At 46.0% G+C, this 19,716-nt stretch overlaps 1 protein-coding gene across 5 annotated transcripts in view; it reads right to left on the bottom strand.

Moving 5' to 3' along the window:
• The window catches only part of GARRE1 (granule associated Rac and RHOG effector 1), a 79,042-nt gene that overhangs the window by 8,456 nt on the left and 50,870 nt on the right, over positions 1-19,716 (bottom strand). For 4 of the 5 annotated variants that reach the window (XM_027618179.2, XM_027618181.2, XM_027618178.2 and 1 more), the window contains exons 3-11: positions 15,197-15,403; positions 11,687-11,827; positions 11,370-11,465; positions 11,085-11,246; positions 9,825-9,983; positions 9,581-9,634; positions 7,220-7,317; positions 2,032-2,157; positions 70-1,103 (exon numbers count right to left, since the gene is read on the bottom strand). In XM_027618179.2, the coding sequence (XP_027473980.1) occupies positions 70-1,103; positions 2,032-2,157; positions 7,220-7,317; positions 9,581-9,634; positions 9,825-9,983; positions 11,085-11,246; positions 11,370-11,465; positions 11,687-11,827; positions 15,197-15,403 (2,077 nt within the window). The remainder of the gene's footprint in view (positions 1-69; positions 1,104-2,031; positions 2,158-7,219; positions 7,318-9,580; positions 9,635-9,824; positions 9,984-11,084; positions 11,247-11,369; positions 11,466-11,686; positions 11,828-15,196; positions 15,404-19,716) is intronic. The other variant, XM_027618183.2, reaches the window with a different exon arrangement.

Genomic DNA, 19,716 nt, shown 5'->3' with positions numbered 1-19,716 from the left:
CCCTATGAAGTCCTCACTGATTCTACTGATGTGAAAACCCCAAGGGGAGGGGAGGGGGGGTCCACATACCTGCAGGATCAAAAGGCAGAATCTCTCCCAACATCCCAAAGACTCCGTCACTTTGGTCACGGTTTGGCCAGGTGTTATTTCTAGGTCCCTGCGGCTTCTGCCCCAAAACCTCCGACATCACATTATCCATATAGCTGCTCACCAGACCCAAGCTGTACAAGTCAGAACTGAGATCAGATATGCCAGGCCACTGGCCAAGAGGAGACAGACCTGCTCCGACAGGCTGGGCTGGCTGCTGGGCTGAGCCGTGCAGCCACTTCCCTGGGGCCCGAGGCTGGGGTGGGGGCTGCTGAGGTCCAATGGGTTGGAGCAGGGGTTGGTAGTACTGGACCTGCGGTTGCTGCTGCTTCGGGGACTGCTGCTGAGGTGCCAGGCCTGGCTGGGGGGTCAGAGGTGTGCGGGTCCCAGCCGGGGGTGGCCGTGGCGGAGGGGGCACTGGCAGTGGCAGCTGCTGTGGCTGCATGGCTCCGGCCTTCTGTTCAGTCACTGTGGCTGTGGCAGCGGAATTACGCCTTGTCACCAATGGGGAGCCCTGATGTGACTGGCCCATGTTAAAGCCCGAGAGAAAATCGATCACCTCCTGCATTTCCTGATCGGTTGGCAGGTTCATGCCCTTCTCGTCCTTGCCATCATCCCCTGGCAGGAAGCCATCACGCCTCTCCAGGAGAAAACCATTGGCCATCTGGTTACAGGAACTCTGCGCTGACTGTGAAGGGTCTGTAGTCCTAGGGAAATTACCAATGTTCAAAATGCTTTGTAACCTTGAGTCAATACTGCTGGGCATTTTGGCCTTCTCTTCCGAACACCCAGCTACGAAGAGGTTTTTGGAAGGGGTATTTGGGATGGAATAATTTGTGCTGCTGCTGGAGCTGGTGCATGAAGCTTTCTTGGTGAAGCGGGATGTCAGTTTGGAGAAGGTCTTCTGCAGGCCGCCTGAAGATTTGTTTCCGTTCCCAGAAGGCAGGTCGGCCTGATTCCCAAAATCGCAGATCTCCCTCTGAAGCTGGATCTGTATGCAGGGTAAAGCTTGTTCCCTATTTAAACAGAAATGTATTGAAAATTACAAAAAAGACAAACATACAAATTGGACAATGAAATGGATCTCTCTGCATCTAAGAAAGACTCTAAGGACAAAAACAGTCTCTCTAGTTGGTTGGTATCAGGTTCACCTATTTTACAGATAAATAAAATGAACACCCCAGACTTTTAAGTGTACGTTAAGACTGATCCAGCAGAGGGACGTGGGTAAATACACACAACAAGGGCGGGGGGGTGGTGAGTGGGACTCAGTGACACCATGGGGCACTGCTGACCTTGGAAGGAACTTACAGACAGAGCCAAGAACAGATGCTGGTTACTTCCAAGGTTTTCCGAGCACTTTCCTAGTACTGAAAGAGAGCCCCAGGGATGGAAAGTGGTTGGGGCTGAGGCAGGCAACGGCTGCTGTGACCCAGGACAAGCCACCGCAGTGTTCTGGGCCTCGGAGCTCGTGAGTTCAGAAAGGGGGGCCCATGGCTGGATGTTCGATGTCCCTACCATTCTGAAGTTCATAATTCCCAGAGATAGTCTCGCAACCGTCAGCTGCTTTCAGATAGAAATAAATTTCATGTAGGATATAAGTAAATTTTCTACACGTTTCTCTGGTCTTCGTTCATGAGGAGAATATGAGTTGGGCTAAAATCCCCTTGATGGACCTACCCTCAAATGATAAAACAAATGAAGGCAAACATGTTAAGTAACTGAGGAATCTGGCTAAAGGTCAGAGAGCAATTCTTGGTACTACTGCAACTTTTCAGTAAGTTTGAAATGATTCCAAATTTAAGTGACCAAAAAATTCTTTCTCGCCTTACTTCCTCACATACAATCAGCGATGTGAGCGTGCGGGAGACTGTACGTGGTCACGCTGCCCCTGAGTATGGGCCCGAAGGTAAGCTATTTCAGGGGACCGGCAGGGACACCCACCTCCCTGCCCTCCAGCGGCTAAGGTCCAGCACGGCCGTGTAGAGCACGTCCACCAGCCCCAGGGTCTTCTCGGGATCGAGGCTTCTCTGCAGCAGGGACATGGTAGCGGGGTCTTCTTTCAGGCACCTAGGCAGGAGGCAGGCCGCATCAGTCTGGGCGGCTCTGCTCTGAAAAAGTGTCTCAAGTAGGCCTCGTACAAAAGGTGACAATGTGTACATGCTTTTGGCACCAAATAAAAATTCAGTAATTAAAGACCAGTTAGAGAACGACAATGCTAACATTGGAATGTGCTGCTCTGCAGGAGGAGGAGGAAGCCACAGGGGCTGGATCTCCCTGGGCTTCTAGTCATCTACAGTCTGTTTGGTAGGAAGAGAAGGGTTTCGTGGAGGGGCTACCTTCTGGAGCCCCGATGCCCTCCCTCTCACTGTCCACACTGGCTCCAGCCTTGACTTTCCACCCCGCTGTGTTCAGAGTCTGGGATCACTATCTACTCCTCTGCAAACCCTTTCCAAAACACCCCTGCCCCCAAGAAACTAAAGGGCAACGGAGGGAAAAACTCGGACTCACTGCAAACTTCCGGTAAGCCGCAAACATGGCCTTCCCACATAAGTGGAAGTGTTCCCTTCCCAAGCTGACCACTTGAGGCCGCATCCCCTCTCCTCGGAGCTCGGCCATCCCTCCCCTTCTTTCCCATCACAACTCGCACATCACTGAGAGGAGGTCTGCTCCCCAGCCCCCAACTAATTCACCAGCTTGAGTGCCCATGCCCATGCTCCCGACGTGCCTCTCCGGTCACGGTCGAGGTGGAAGACAAGCCCCGCTCTGCCACCGGCCGCCCCTCCAGCCGAGCACTGCAGGCTCGTGTACCCTCCTGCGTTCCCGAGAACCCCACTCCCCTATTCTCCCCGTGACATTCCCCGGAGCCAACAAACGGGCCTCATGGACCAGCTTCTTTCTCTCGGCCCCACATTCCCCTCCAGATACTGCCAAGTTCTCTGCTCCCCCTTTTAGCAAAACACTTGGTCTCCTCCTCTTCCTGAGTCTCCTAGTCTCCCCTCACCCCACTCCCGCTGGGCTTTGGTCCCCATAACCGCACTAGAATGGCTTCGATCAAACACCTTTGAGCTCACCAGTGTCAAAGGTCAATTACCTGTCTCCACCTTACTCAATCTCTCAGCAACATGGTGCAATGCTTCCTTCCTGCCCTAGCACTATCTTCTGTAGCTCGGGGACCCCAAACTTGCTCAACTTTCCTTCCACCTGGCTGGCAAGCCCCTTCCCGGTCTCCTCTGCTGACTTCCTGCTCCGCTTCCCTGGTCTGTGTGGTGGCACGTCCTAGGCTTTGTCCTTTCTCCCCACAAGGCTGCATCTGGGCCTGCAGCTGTACAGACCATCCTCCACTCAGGACTCAAATTTCCTTCACCAGCCGACCCCCTCCCCCTGAACCCCACTCTCCTGTATCTAACTGCACACTCAACATCTCTTGGGTACACCTAACAGGCAGCCTGGTCAGCACGACTGCTTCCTCTCCTCTCCAAAAACCACTCTGAACCTATACACTTCCACCATAAGTCCACAACACAGCTGTCTACCCCAAACCGACACATCATCCCTAGCTACCTACAGCCCACGCCAATCCATCAGCAAACCAAGCACTTCTCACCACCTCTTATTATGACTCTACTCCAAGAAACCACCAGCACCTGTGGCTCAGGCCCAACCTCCCAGCTGGTCTCCTGTCCCTACTCCTGTCCCTCCCAACCCTCTGCACAGAGCCAGAGTGAGCCTCTGGTAGCACAAATCAGAACACATCACTCCCCTGTTAAAAACTCTCTAGTGGCATCCAGTCATGATCGAAATAAAATCTAAACAGCCCTCGAGGGTTTCTGTGACCTTGTCCCTCCTGCCTCTGGCCACACGTCTCTCCACTGTCACCTCCATTACCCTGTCCCAGTTACAGGCCTTGGCTTGCTCCCTGAATATGCTGGATTTGCCCACATCTCAGGACCTCTGCTTTTGCTGCCTCTGCCCAGACTGCTCTCCCGAGAGCTGCTTCCCACCATTCCGGTCCTCACTGCCCATTCAGGGTACCTCCACCAAGAGGACTCTTCTGAGAAGCAGAACCAGGAAGATGTTGTCTGTCTACTGCTAGGCACTCTGGGAGTTAAATGGTGAAATCGACACTTGCAAAGCCATCCTAAGGAGGCAGCAGCACTCCCCAACATGCCTTAGGGCTTGAGAAGAAATAGGTCCCTGAGGATATGAGCCAGCCAGCCTCAGAAACACTGCAAAAGGCAAGCTCTGCCAGTGCCCAACCAGATCCTGGACTCCTGGGAGAGAATCTTGGCCAGTGGACCTGGCCAGGGTTCACAGACCCGATTCTCTCAGCCTGGAATTGCTGATTATTAGGCCATCCTTGCTCTGTGCTCCCAAGCCACTGCTGGCTGTGATTTGGTTGGTCACATATGTTTGCCCACTAGGGGAGCATTTGCTGGTCATGCGGAAAGAAGTACTACACTTGCTGGTGAGAATAATTTCTCTTTCTGAAAATCAACAAATCAGCACTTTTATTTAATTCATCAGTCCTGAGAGTTGATCGACAGAATCCCTTTAAGAGACTAAACCCATTCTTTTGGCAAATCACATAGACTTGCTGAAAACCCTCTACCTGCTCTTAGGTAAAAATCCAAGTCCCTCGGGGACCCTGCAAGCCCTGGTTTCTATGACTCTCTCTCTTCATGACCACCTACCATATCTCCAGCCATGCCGGTTCACTCCCCAGAAATCCTTTCCTCATCTGCTCTCTGCATGGCCGGCTCCTCTCCAATGTCATATCTTCAAGGAAGGATCCTTTGTGACTGACCTCCTGATCCCAAACAGCCTCCCCTCCCCAGCACCACCCCCGTTATTCTCCATCATATGACATCATTCTGCTCTGATCCCCTCATACATGTTCTGGGGTTTGAACTGAACTCTTATGCTTGCTAGCTGTCCCCTCACCCTACCTCCCATTACAAAGTCAATTCTGTTAGGGGCAGAGACCTCATCTGTCTTGTTCATACTTAAATTCCCAGAGTCCAGGCAGTGTCTGCCACACAGTAGGTATTTAGTAAGTATCTGCTGAAAGAAAGAATGGATGGACTAAACTTAAATAAGACAGTTTAAAAAATCTAAATAAGGTATTACTTTGGGGAAAAAAAACATATCTGGCAGTGGGACACTCCATTTTATTAAAAGCAAAGCATATAATAAATTCTTGAATGCCTTTGCTAACAATTTCATTTTTCCAAAGATGGAGTAAAGCAATCACTTCTGCTTGCATTCTTCTCAACAAGCGCGTAATTTATACTTGGAAAGAAACAAAAACATGTTATTTTGGAAACTTTGTATTTTTACTAATAGCAACCAGCAGAGGGAGCCTCTCCAAGAAATTAATAGTCTATAAAGTCTTTCGTGGAGGTTCAATGGATTACAAAGGAAATCAATCATACACGGAGAGTTCTGGAAGTAAATTGCAGTGTTAACCATTTTAGTACTAGTCATTTGTATTCACCCAATTATTCAAAAGTTCAAACTATTTTCTCTACAATGAGAATCCTGGTTAAGTTTAATATTTTTCAGTAAGAACCTGAATAGGAAAACAAATTAAGAATTCAGGGACACAAAAATCTTACAGAAAAGTGAGCTTTTGGTAGGAGTGAAGGTATGTGTATAAATTAAAGTTATGTCATCTTGGGGCGCCTGGGTGGCTCAGTCATTAGGCGTCTGCCTTCAGCTCAGGTCATGATCCCAGGGTCCTAGGATCGAGCCCTGCACTGGGCTCCCTGCTCGGCAGGAAGCCTGCTTCTCCCTCTCCCACTCCCCCTGCTTGTGTTCCCTCTCTCACTGTGTCTCTCTCTGTCAAACAAATAAATAAAATCTTTAAAAATAAATAAATAAACAAATAAAGGTATGTCATCTCAATAATCAAATAAAAAACTTAGGTGGGGAGGAAACTGAAAGAAGGGAGGTTTTGGGACATGAAGTGAACTGCTCACCCTTACTTGATATATCAACAAGTCCTAAAACTTCTGGCAGAGTCTACCACTGGACCCTCACATTTCAAGGAGAAATGGTTTAAATACAACTCGAACGCATTATCCAGCTACCATTTTAGTCTACAAAGGCACCAAGAGTGCCATCATGCCCTAGTATCTGTCCCTCTTCCTACCAGAATGTTTCAGAATTTTTCTACATGGTTAAATACTCATTCATATCATAGTCTTACTAATAGAAGTCTTCCAACACATGCTCAATTTTTGCTATTTATTAATAAAGTTATGATGCTGCTCCTTTAGCTGGATTTCTATGCACATCACAAGGATAAATCCCCAGAGGAGGAACTGTGGAACTCCTGAGGTCAGATCTCTTATTTTAGGCTTCTGATACACTGAACTGCCCTCCAGAAAGGCTGTGTGATTTATCCACTTCCCGTGCCTGTTTTTGCACCGTCTGGCCAAAACCTTACTTATTTTTTAAAAATTTATTTATTATTCTATAACAATTTAACAACATCTGGGCAAAATGACATCATATTGTTTCTTTACTCCGCCTTTACTGGGTGAGGTTACTCATTTTCTTCATCTATGTGTCGACAGCTGTGCTGTTTACTATATTTTTTGGTTACCTATTTATGCATCTTGCCCATTTTCTTACTAATGTGTAGGAGCTTCTGTTTTAATAAACTAAGAAGAATACTTTATCTATTGTAAGTTTATAAATGTAATTAAATAATTAAAAATGGCTCAGTCTGTCCCCACATTTGTAATGGCATGAGCTCAAGATCATCAGGGTTGTTACTGGAACAGAGAAGAAGGGATTCTATGTTCTGTGCTCGGCTTTAGAGAAACACTGGTGACTTAGAGAAAATGATAGACTCAGTAACAAAGAGAAGATAATATTGCTCATTATGATCCATGAGTACGTAACATTTTACTTACATGATTGGTCAAAAAGACTATTTTTCAGACATCTTGGCTTCCTTATCGTGGACTGAGAACCAGGACATACCACTGCACGTGTACCTGCCCAAGTAGCAAGACCTGCTATGCCACCTAACATGGTGTTTGCCCAAAACAAAGGAATCTTTTCAAAGATGTGCAAGCTTCAATCAGAGCCTAGGCTTGTGTTAATATAAGAGTCACGTTACCATGTGGACGGGACTTGAACCACAATTCTGGAGCCCTCTAAACTGATCTGGGGGGCATAGGCTTCTTTATTTTCAATCTGTGCTGTGTCAACTACCACCTGAGAGAGAGAGAGAGAGAAAGAGAAACAACAATCAGCTTTCCGAGAGGAAAACGGATCACAAACAAATCTAATACATGAGCCTGCTGATGCTGAGTGAGTCTGGCAAGAATGATTCCCATGGCAAGGAAGTTGTACAGAGGCCAGTCAAGAGCCCCATTAAGACAAATGCACGTAATAAAGATGACTGAAGACAGTGATACTTCAATGGACAGAAACTAAATTCTGCGTGCAGGATGTACTGAACTTTGTAAGCACTTTCAGTACTTTTTCCAAGCCATAAATATGTTAATTAGGAATTATTTTGTTTCCTCTTGGTTTTTTTTTTTTTCTACTTTACGCACTGGAAAGAAGTAAAACCGTTATTAAAAATCTAACCACAGCTTCAGAAAAGGCCATTTGTAATGCCTGAACACAAACTAGAAGCGGAGGAAGCTTTTTTAAAAGATCATTTTATCCTCAGCCATCAATAAAAACAGAACTAGCTCAGAAAGGTAAAGATGATTCTTCTCTCAATGATTTATTTTCTTTTCTTTTTTTTTTTTTTTTAAGAGAGAGAGAGAGAGAGAATGCATGAGCTGGGGTAGGTAATGAGGGGCAGAGGGAGAGAGAGAATCCCAAACAGGCTCCACGCCCAGCATGGAACCTGACATGGGGCTGGCTCTCACAACCCTGAGATCATGACCTGAGCCAAAATCAAGAGTCAGAGGCTCAAGTGACTGAGCCACCCAGGTACCCCAGTGATTTCTTCTTATTTGGAGTAGAGTCTTTAATATTACACAGATGATGTAGTAGCCAAGGTAATTTAGAGACTTTGACAAAACCATGAATATATTTTCAAATAACTAAAATAATTTAAGAAAATAATCATGAAGAGCTTTAAAAATAAATCTGTTATGGCGTGCCTGGCTGGCTCAGTTGGTAGAGCATCCGACTCTCTTGATCTCAGGGTCATGAGTTCAAGCCCCACAGTGAGTGTAGAGATTACTTAAAAAGAAATAAATAAATCTGTTAGATTTCAAAAGCCATGCAAAACTGCTTATTATGATTCCAAATTCAGCCTCTAATGGAGCTGATTTCCACTTCTGTAAACAGAGTTCCCACAGCTGGTGTGCAATGTCCTTTGGAAAAGACTTCCTGTCCAAGTAATAGCCATTGTTGGACCAGGCAGGTGCTTCCTCTCTCCGCCCATCTCTAGAGCCATAGTCTAACGGTTCTTTGTCAGTCACACACAAAGGTGCCCTGGGAGCATGGAGTAAGGAACTGGAAGAAGTTTCTGCTCTCTCAGTAACATGGGACTTTTTTTTTTTTTTTTTAACCTACAATGTTTTCCCAAAACAGCCTGTGTGTCCTTCTGCCTTACTTTTTACTCCGTTTTGGAGAATTTACGCCATGTTTCTCCTAGCTTCAGCTAAAAAGATCTCTGGGAATATGGATCAATCTCCTAGAGGCAGCAGGCTCTCACATACTTCAGCAGGGAGCCTCCAGCTTACTCCTTCTCTGAGGGGTTCCTGTAATAAGAACTACATCCTAAAAGAGGTGTAACTCACCACTGTGGACAGGCCCTCACCTGGCCCTACATAAGGCAGCGCCACCCTGAGCTAGGCCACCTGAGCCCTCATCCGCATGAAACAAAAGGACAGCATCATCCCCACAGTTCCATTCACGAATAAAGGAGGAATTGGAGTAAGAAACAGTTTTTTAAAATTTTCTTAATCTTGAGTTAGTTTCCTTTAACCGCTGACTAAAATGCTGCATCTTTTCAAAAACTAGTCATTTAGTTCTAGAAAGTGGGATCAAGTATGTAAGGTTATATGGGTCTTAGATGCCAAACAAAAAGCTAAATGGTGCTTTCAAATGTTGATTTCCTGATCCCATGCAACTCTGGCAAAAAAGTTACTCTTCTCTCCAAAGGTGAAAAGACTAAACCAACTTCTGAGTTGATGTTGTTATTTTATGGCTAAGAAGGAGATTGTAAACAGAGAGCTGGGATACAAAGTGACTGGTCGGGGGGACTACTTATACCATGGAGGTTTCTCAGAGCTGACATCAGGGAGTTAAGGAGTGAGTCACATAGAGACTAGAGAGGAGTATTCTCAGGTAACAGGGGCAGCCAAGTGCAAAGGCCTGAGATAGGAAGAAGCTTGGCATGTTTGAGCATCAGAAAGACATCCACTGTCACTCCAGGGTAGGCAAGCGAGGCAAGGAGGCCCTCCCCATCAAATTATTATTAATGTATAGGTGTCTTTAAAATGAGGAAAACCTGCAACATCATTTTGCAACTAGGATCCCAGCAAATACATATCAGATTATCAACCTATAAAAGAAAACAAAAAGGCGTTTTAATGCTGCTGTTCTTTTACCTTCTCCATGTGGTCTGCACCCTGCAGGACCAAAGAACTTTTAAAATTTTTCAGTATTTCCACATCTGTGCCCACACCCCATGTTCCCCTGCTGGAGGCATGGCTCCCGGCTCTCTCTCCCATGCATCCCATACGCTTGCTCACCAGTCCAGCCTGGCCAAAGAGCAGCTGCACGGCAGTCTTGCAGGCGCCCCGCCATGTGGACGGGCACACCTGGTTCAGTACTTCAGTCACAGGAAGATCATCCCTGGGTGTGATTCCATTGTAGCAGCCCGCCTCCTTGATCAGCTGTAACATCGTATGCTACGGATTGAAAAGAAAAGAGGAGAGCTCACTGCTCAAGATAAAGCTGTACAAGATTCTAAAATGTCTTGAAATGAATTTACAGGCACACAGTAGCCCTCAAGAAGAAAGCATTTTGTTTCAGTCCCCACCCCCCCAAATCATGTCATTTTAATGTCTCAAGTAATTATCATCAGATACCCTCAGAGAATACGGATATATGTACATTAATACGTATATGTGATTTCTATACTAGCACAAAATACAGCATCGATGCAAACTGGTTGAGGAATTTTGAAATTCTGAATCCCTCTAAATAAGGAGACAAAATCATCTGGTAAAAACAAATACCAATGAAAACCTCAACTTTATTTTGGATGACCAAGTGGTCAGGTATGCAGGCTCTGGAAACAGACTGCATAACCTCAAATTCCAGTCTACTCCTTTCTGGCTGTGTGAGCTTGGGCCTTCGTTCCTCTATCCGTCAAACAGAGAACAGAGCAGCACCCACCTCATGGGTGAACATTAAATGAGACAGTGCACATGGAGCCCTTGGCTCCATGCCTGGCACACATGATGCCCCATGAATGCGCATAGTTACTGCAGTTGTATGACAAGACTTCTCTTCTTATTTAATTTGTGTAAGTCCACTAAACCATCAATTGTAAATAGCATTTTATAGTGCACTTTCAAAACACTTTATGTTAAACATTTAACAAAATTATGAATAAAACTTGCCAAATGTCTCATAAGTCACCATGGTCTGCTTTTATTTTATTTTATTTTATTTTATTTTATTTATTTATTTGACAGAGAGAGAGATAGCGAGAGCAGGAACACAAGCAGGGGCAGAGGGAGAGGGAGAAGCAGGCTTCCCGCCAAGCAGGAAGCCCGACGCGGGACTCGATCCCAGGACCCTAGGATCATGACCTGAGCCGAAAGCAGACGCTTAATGACTGAGCCACCCAGGTGCCCCATGGTCTGCTTTTAGACACCAATTTACTAATACCACCTGCTTTGACTTCAGTTTTGTTTAGTCTATATTCTTTACAAGCCCTTAGGTGTCCCTAAAGCACTGTTTCCATGTTCACACCCGGTTGCTGAAACCCCATGGAAAGCTACCGTCTTAAGTTTCAGGTTGTCGGCGGCTGATTCGTTGAAGGAGACGCCTTTCAGGAAGTGGGATCCTATCTGCACGGGGACGGTGGGAAGCTCACACTGCATGGGCTGCGGGGGGGTCTGCCGCCGCCCCGTCTGCTGCGCCTCAGCCTCGCTGCAGCAGCCCTGCGAGAGGTTTGGAGAGGAGAGGAGAGGTGACCCACGGCACACCTGCCCAGACACCTGGTTCACTTGGGGTGGCGCATCTGCCATACCACAGCTCAAGAGTAACCAGAAAGAAAAGCATACCTGTAAACTGGCTTCAATTGCCTTTGGATTCAGGTGGAAACCAGCTTTCATTGCATATTCACAGTGGCCTAAGCTTTCCAGAGCTATTTTATAAGCCTGCAAAGAAATTGTTTTTTTAAGAATCAAGATTATATAGCAGATCATAAAATGACAACATCCAGTGACCACAGAAATGGAAAATTTCTATAGTTAATTAAATTAAGACTTCAGGTCAACTACCATCTTACTATTCCTTCCAACTGGTTCAACATCACAACTTGAACTCCCTCCCATGTTCCTGTCCTCAGATAACTATGTGCCAGTTCTAAAACGCTTACTTGCAAAGCACTGTCGATTTTCACGTTCAGTTCTTTGAGCTGGTGCTCAGGAATCGCTGCGCTCTGAGAACAGAAGAGCTGCTGAACTTCAATACCTGCCAGGCGGCCGTCACAGCCTCTTTCCCTCAGTCTGGATGTCGCCTGCAACAAGAAACAATGGCCAGTAGGTGACAGAGATGTGACAGACGTTAGCAACATTTAAAAAACAAGAAACAAAAAACAAAAACAAGGTTAAAGCGAGGAACTATCTAAGCATTAGATGTACACCAGACTTTCCAAATTGTATTACCAAGTGAGCAGCCAGAAATTTAGGAAGATGAAATCAAGCGTCTTTTTTTTTTTAAGATTTTATTTATTTATTTAACACAGAGAGAGAGAGAGAGAGAGAGAGAGAGAGAGAGAGACAGAGAGAGACAGAGAGGGAGCACAAGCAGGGAGAGTGGGAGAGGCAGAAGCAGGCCTCCCACCCAGCAGGGAGGCCATGCGGGGCTCGATCCCAGGACCCTGGGACCATCACCTGAGCCAAAGGCAAACACTTAACGACTGAGCCACCCAGGCACCCCCTTAAATCAAGCATCTTGAAGAGAAAGCAAAGCTGACACAGCACCACTTTACTTAAGAAACCCTCGAAAGAAGATGTACCCGTCTGTTATTAATCTTTTTATATGTCAAACCTTCACATTTTTTATTTCTTTGCTTTAAAAGACAGAGAAGCTAGAATACTGGCACTTGGAGTTTCCAGAATAATAATAATAATAAAGAACACATAAGGTTAGGTGCTCCTCTACACCGAAGTAAAAAGCCACACCAACACAGAACAGGAAAAAAAGGTACATTGGAATGTTAAAGGAAAAACGGTACTTCTAAAATCTGCACAAAAACATTAAATACTTATTGTTTGGTCATTAAATATTTATGAAGAGTACATAATCAAGACAGAGAAACAAGACAAAAATGAATCAATGTTTTGTTGCCATGAAATGTAAGTTACCTATCCATGTGGGTCAGGACCAGAGAATACAGAAAAAAATATATTTAATTTCTTAGATGGGAGGAAGAATTCAGGATGAACTGTCTTTCAATTTTTCCATGTCTATTTTTGTTGCAATAATATCTGTGCAACAAATGACATTTTTTAACAGCTAATTTTTGTTCTTCTTTTGTTCTTCTGGTGTAGGAGTTGTAATATTTAACAAAATTGCAGGAAGGTCATTAGCAGCTATAATGCTATAAAGTTCCCAAAGCTCCACAAATTACCTATGACTACCATTCCATCCAGTCCCTGAACCCTAACAGTTTCACAGTTTAAAACCATTTGACTCTCTAAGACTGTTTCACTCGAATATTTAACCCACAAGGTCTCCTGTGTTGGGTGTCGCTGGATAGGCAGTCAGGCCCACAACCTCGTCCCTGCCATCTTGGAGCTGACAGCCTCATGGGCCAAACAAAACACTGAAAGCATCTAAAATGGAGGAAGACACACCAAGGAAAACAGAACTGTAACAGGGAGCATCCTAGACACCGAGAAATCAGCATTTCGGTTATGAGTTTACGGAGGAGGAGGCAGTCAGCGGAAGTGGGGGATGGATGAGCAGACATGTTAGTGAAGAAACCAGAACCCAGTGAGCAAGGAGGAGAGTGGCCACAGATCAGGCTGCTGAGCAGGGCAGGAGCCAGACTCTGTGGGACGAGGCAGCTCATGGTGAAGGGTCTATACTTTACCCTAAGGAAATAGCAACATCATCCACTTTTAAATGGAGAGTGATGAAGGACGGCAAGACAGGGAGAGGGAGTTCATTTCCTGCAGGGGTCAGGGGAGAGTAGTGATTCCCTAAACAAGGGCAGTGACAGAAAGGGGCAGATCTGGGATAATACTCGGGGTGGGACCTTCAGGGCTTATGGACTGGATGTAGATATGACACAAAGACAGGAAGAGAACTCGCAAGTTTTTTGCACGAAGGACCCAGTGTGGGATGGCAGCACTTGCCAGCATGGGGAAAATCTGGGGAGCCCCAGGGGTGTGGGGAAAAGCTAAGCCTGAGCCACCTGGGTACCTGAGGTAAGCAAGAGCTGAATACAGGGGCCTGGGGCCCACAGAAGTGGACGGGTCACACATATTTGCGGGCCCCCAGCACAAAGGCAGTTCTTAAAGTCCCAAGGGTAGATGGCGACCCTATAGGGAGAAGGGCACCCCGAACTGAGCCTTCAGAAACTGACATCCGTAAGTTGTGTTGGAGAGCGGAAGCTAGCGAAGCAGACGCAGAGGATGAGCCAAGAGGTTAACACTTGGCTCAGGGAGGCCACAGGGAGAGAGAGTCTCCAAGGGCCCATATTGCCGAGAGTGCCGACTGGAGTCAAACGGTTCCCTGGATTTGGCCACACAGAAGGCACCGGTAACCCTGACAAGTTAATGCCTGTTCTTGTGTAGGAGTGGAAGCCAGATTTCAGTGAGCTGAATGATGCCATTTATATAAAGTTTTGTACTGGGCAAAATAATAACTTACGTTATCTATGGATACACGCATACAGAGTAAAAATACAAAAATATACAGAGGACTCACAAACTCCTAATTCAAAAGAGGCTATCACTACAAAGGAAGGGATGTGAGTAAGACTGTAAAAAGGTACAAAGGGAACTCAGCTGCATTTGTAAATAAATTTTTTTTTTCAGTTAAAAATAAAAGGCAGGAAAGGGGCACCTGTCTGACTCAGTTGGTAGAGCACACGACTCTTACTCTTGGGGTTGTGAGGTCAAGCCCCATGTTGGGCATGGAGCCTACTTAAAAATAAGTAAGTGAGTAAGTAAGTAAATAAAAGGCATGAAGCAACTGGTAAAAAGTTAAGATTAACTTGACGAAGCTAAAAGGAAGAAGGTATGTGGGACATTTCGTAAATGCTTGAAGTGTTTCATAATAATGTCTTTTAGAATGACTCAAAGGTGAGGTGGACAATTCCTCCAAGAAGCTGGCTGTGAAAAGAGCAGAAAAACAGAGGCAGGACATCTCTGGACACCAAGGAGTATTAAAATGCCTACAAGAAATGTGTCGTCCCTCACCACACCCCACCTGGCTGCCTGGCTGAGAACTTACCCTCCGCAGCCAGCTCTGGCCCGTCTTTCCGGACTGAGGCTCCAGCCTCTTCTCCCTGGCCCCTCTTCTTTGAAGTTCTGCGGCCCTGCTCCTAGCTGGAGGCAGGGCCCTCTCTCTGGGCTCCTGTACACCTCCATTACAGGCCCCTGTATTCAGGGCTGTGATGGAGGCCCTGTTTTTGTAGGCCCTTTCTCTTAGGAGGCTGGGAGTAGAGGTTGTCACCCCAGTGCCTGGCCCGCGCCTGGCATGAAGTGGGCATTCACAAAGGCATTCACTGTCAAGTGAATGAACAAGTGAACGGTAACAGTTTAAAACTAACACCTCTAAATAAAACACCTCTTTTAGGAACCAACAGGCAAAGGTCCTGTGGAGCCTCCGCTATTTGAACACAGGGCATTCATTTCCCCCAGGTCAGGGTTACCTCGGCAGCCCCCCGCCAGGAGCGCACAGCTTCCTCCAACTCGGGCGTGTGGCTCATGCTGGAGAAGCTGCCGCCACCGCTGTTCTTTTTGTCTGGCACAACCACCTCGGCAAAGCAAGAGTGAGCCACCGGCTGGACCTTCTGTAAGGCCTGGGTCAAAAACTGGAAATGGACCTGCACCACTGTCAAGAAACATCGCCCCAACACCTGTGAAAACAAGAAAGCCAGGGGGTTTAGCTTGTGCGTCTACTGCATTCGTGCGATACATTGTTAACTACCAATATGGGCAGAAGGTAACGGTACCCAGAAACCTGAAATCACAGGGAGTTAGAGAGTCACCATGCTTTAGAAGGATCTTTGCGCTCACATTTGCACCTGGGTGCCTGATGTCTACAAGACAAAATGTTTCAACCAAATAGCAAACCCCAAGGTTCAAAAGGGCCCTCCCAGTTCCCACCCGGCCCCCTACTCCTCTTCTCCATTCCCCTCACGTGCTCTCTGGCTCACACTAACCCTGGTTGTCTTTGGGCTCCTAATGAACCAGAGGAACTCACAGTTCCAGTTATGTGCACACAGCATTCAGAAGGCACAGTAAAAGCCATATGATTGAAAATCTGAAAGGTCAGTTTGACTCTAAGAATTCTATTAGAAATGGAATCCAAAGATACAAGTTATTTTGGTAACAGTGTTATTAACATAGCTCTATGTCATAATTTCAGTCTTAGGAAACAAAACTGATAGACCAGTCTTCTAGGAGTCAAGAAAACATACTGGATAACTCTATTTGTCACAACAGTAGAAACTCACTCTCCTGATACATATCAGTAGTTAGTTGGTTGATGGAGCACTCCATTAAAGTAGGGAATTCATTAAAGAAAAAAAAAATATATATATACAAGGGTGACTGGGTGCCTCAGTCGGTTAAGCGTCTGCCTTTGGCTCGGGTCATGATCCTGGGGTCCTGGGATGGAGCCCTGCCTCGGGAATCCCTGCTCAGTGGAGAGTCTGCTTCTCCTTCTCCCTCTACCCCTCCCCCTTTTTGTGCTCGCAAGCTCTCTCTCTCTCAGGTAAATCAATAAAATCTTTTTTTTTTAAGATTTTATTTATTTATTTGAGAGACAGAGAGAATGAGAGATAGAGAGCACGAGAGGGAAGAGGGTCAGAGAGAGAAGCAGACTCCCTGCTGAGCAAGGAGCCCGACGTGGGACTCGATCCCGGGACTCCAGGATCATGACCTGAGCCGAAGGCAGTCGCTTAACCAACTGAGCCACCCAGGCGCCCGATCAATAAAATCTTTAAAAAAATACTATATACATAATACTATGCTAATATACACTATTAATATATAACTATAATAATTCATATGCCAAAAATACTATATACCATAAATATTTTAAGATACAAATGTGCATTTATCTGCCACCCTTGGCAATCGCCAAAACTATTCTCTGAAATTTTTTTTTTTTAGATTTTATTTATTTATTTGACAGAGAGAGAGAGAGAGAGCACAAGCAGGGGGAGCGGCAGGCTGAGGGAGAAGCAGACTCCCTGCTGAGCGAAGAGCCCGATGTGGAGCTCGATCCCAGGACCCCGGGATCACAACCCGAACCAAAGGCAGCCGCCTTAAGCAACTGAGCCACCCAGGCGCCCCTATTCTCTGATGTTGTTATTCCCTCTTTGCTTTCTTGAGATAACCCTAGCTACAAGGTGTTCTCTATGATTTCCTACTTCTTTTTCTTTAAAGGAGAGCAAGAGAAATGCCTGGGTGGCTCAGTCAGCTGAGCATCTGCCTTTGGCTCAGGTCATGATCTCCAGGTCCTGGGATCGAGCCCCGCATCGGGCACCCTGCTCAGCGGGGAGTCTGCTTCTCCCTCTGCCCCTGCCCTCTTTCAAACAAACAAACAAACAAATAAATAAAACTTCTCTAAAAAATTAAAAATAAAGGAGAGTAAGAACTTGTTACTCACAAAGCAACTTGAGCAGAGAACTTCCAGATTATTGACATCTTCCCTTAAATTTTTACAGTTGTTTTGCCCATACTAAATTTGACAACAACAACAAAACTATCTGCAACTCTTTTATCATGTTCCATAACACTCACATTTTTTCCATGGAGGGTCTATCATATTTCATTGGCTCACACAGTAGATTACTTACTCAAGAAATTACTCTATTGAGTTTGCAATTTATTCAACTGGTAGGAGCACAGCTGAGAGGGCCCACTTGCTGCCAGCGCTCAGTGCAGTGCCTTGGGGAGGCGGTAACGGTTGGGGAATGGTTTCCATTGCTTTTACAAGGAACTAAAATCCGACCCCGGTGCTCACCCTCCGGCCTAGTCCTGTCCCTTGAAGCACCTAAAAATAAGACCCAAGTCGGGCCCTCTCACCTTCCAGCACACAATTTTTAGATGCTGTCCTCTTCCATCTCCACTGGTCAGAGCTCTGCTTCCTGGAGAAAAAGTCAGGCAAGTCTCAGTGGTAACTTGTAACCACTTGTTCCCTCTGATTTTCCCCTGTGGAAGTCACCAGGGCCAGACTAAAACAAACAAACTCACACAAATCTCACACCAAAGCATCAGCCCTCTATGGAGAACAATTAGAATTGGAGGCTGAACTCCCACCCAAACCTCCTGGGTCTCCACTCATACCTGCCTCAAAGCTCCTCCCCATCAATGATCTGTGCCAAATGGAGCAGGGTGAGGGACACAGAGGAAGCGGCCCTAGCAACCTAGAGTCATGTGACAGGAACAGAATAAACAGCATATATTTAGTCTTGTCCATACTAGCAGCCAGCCTTCATTGAACACTCCGCATGTACTTCACCTATGCTAAAGGTCTACCATGGATTATCTCATTTCATCCTAGGAACAACTGTATGAAGTCATTCCCATTTTACGGACAATAAGACCAAGGCACAGAAAGGTTATGACACTTTGTCACGGGAACACAAACTGGATGTAACAGAGTGGTCACTTGCCTCAAGCGTCCGTGCCCTTTGCCACTGTGCCCCACTGCCTCCAACAGGCTTGAAACAGCTGGGTACAGCTGTGGGCTGGCAGCGCTGAGACCAGGCACACGACAAACTCAACCTTAACTGGCCTAGGCCAGAATGAGGGTATCCTGAAGCCCCACACAGTGCAAACACAGGAGGAAGAGTGGAGCTGGCTCCTCGGACACACAAACTCTTCCTCAGCCTCTTGGCAGGCTATGGGGAAGAGAGGAAGGGGGAAGTGGAGATGCTGGGTACCATTTGCTCTGGGGTCACATTCTTATGGCTTCTGACCAATACAATTAAGTCATTCATTTGTTCAATAAATATGTAATATGTGAATGCCTGATATGTACAAAGCACAACAAAAGGCCAAAGGATACTACAAGAAAGACAATGAGCAAGTCCTTGTCCTCATGAGGGTTTCTTTCTTTCCTTCGGTTTTTTTTAAAAGATATCTATCTATCTATCTATCTATCTATCTATCTATCTATCTATCTATCTATCTATCTATCTATCTATCTATCTATCTATCTATCTATCTATCTATCTATCTATCTATCTATCATCTATCTATCTATCTATCTATCTATCTATCTATCTATCTATCTATCTATCTATGGGAGCGGGAGAGAAGCAGACTCCCTGCTGAGCATGGAGTCGGATCCAGGACTCAATACAGGACTTGATCTCACGACCCTGAGATCGCGACCCAAGCTGAAATCAAGAGTCGGATGCTCAACCAACCAAGCCACCCAGGCGCCCCATGAGGGTTACTTTCTAATGGTGGGGAACAAACTGCTGAGTTGATATGCTAAGTCAGGGGCCAACGGAGAAGGAACGCAAAGGGCCGAGTTGGGAAGGAAAAGGCTCTCTGAGGGAAGGGCTAAGGGAGCAGGAAACTACGCCTCCCCCTTCTAAAAGGGAAAATTCTGGGAAAAGCCTGATGCAGGCTTTTCATACTTATTCATATTTATGATTAAATCATCATTTATAATTTAATCATAATAATAATTATGAATAATTATTATTCATAATTATTCATGTCCCCGGGTCCAGGATAGGACAGTGCTGCTTGATGGGAGGATGGGGCTGGGAAGGGTGCCCCTCTTGGTAGGATGGTGGAAGGAGGAGGCTGCTGCAGGAATAAGTCGGGGAAAGATGCAGGACGGTTTAAAAGGCAGACATTTGGTATGTTTGACCTTGGATGAGTCATTTAATCTAAATTTTCTTCCCTGTGAACAAGGAATGATGAGAACCAGAGCTCAGCAATCTTCTTCCTCTCCACCGCCGCCACGATACATGGAGCATCAGTCCTAATTACAGCTGCAACAAAATATCTGTGTTGTGAACAATTCACTAAAAGCCAATCAAATCAATGGCTACCCTGGATTTTGGAAAAGCTATTTCACAGGGTATCTCCTCTAAAGGCTTAAAGTAACAGACGCATAAACACTACTTTCTCTTGAGAGAGGACAGAACTCAACCTCCAGCCTGCCTCTGCCCACCTCCTGTCAGAGCCCAGGTCTCCT

This window comes from Zalophus californianus, chromosome 17 (assembly GCF_009762305.2).
Source record: "Zalophus californianus isolate mZalCal1 chromosome 17, mZalCal1.pri.v2, whole genome shotgun sequence".
Classification (NCBI taxonomy): Eukaryota; Metazoa; Chordata; class Mammalia; order Carnivora; family Otariidae; genus Zalophus; species Zalophus californianus.
This window is presented reverse-complemented; position numbering and strand designations above follow the sequence as displayed.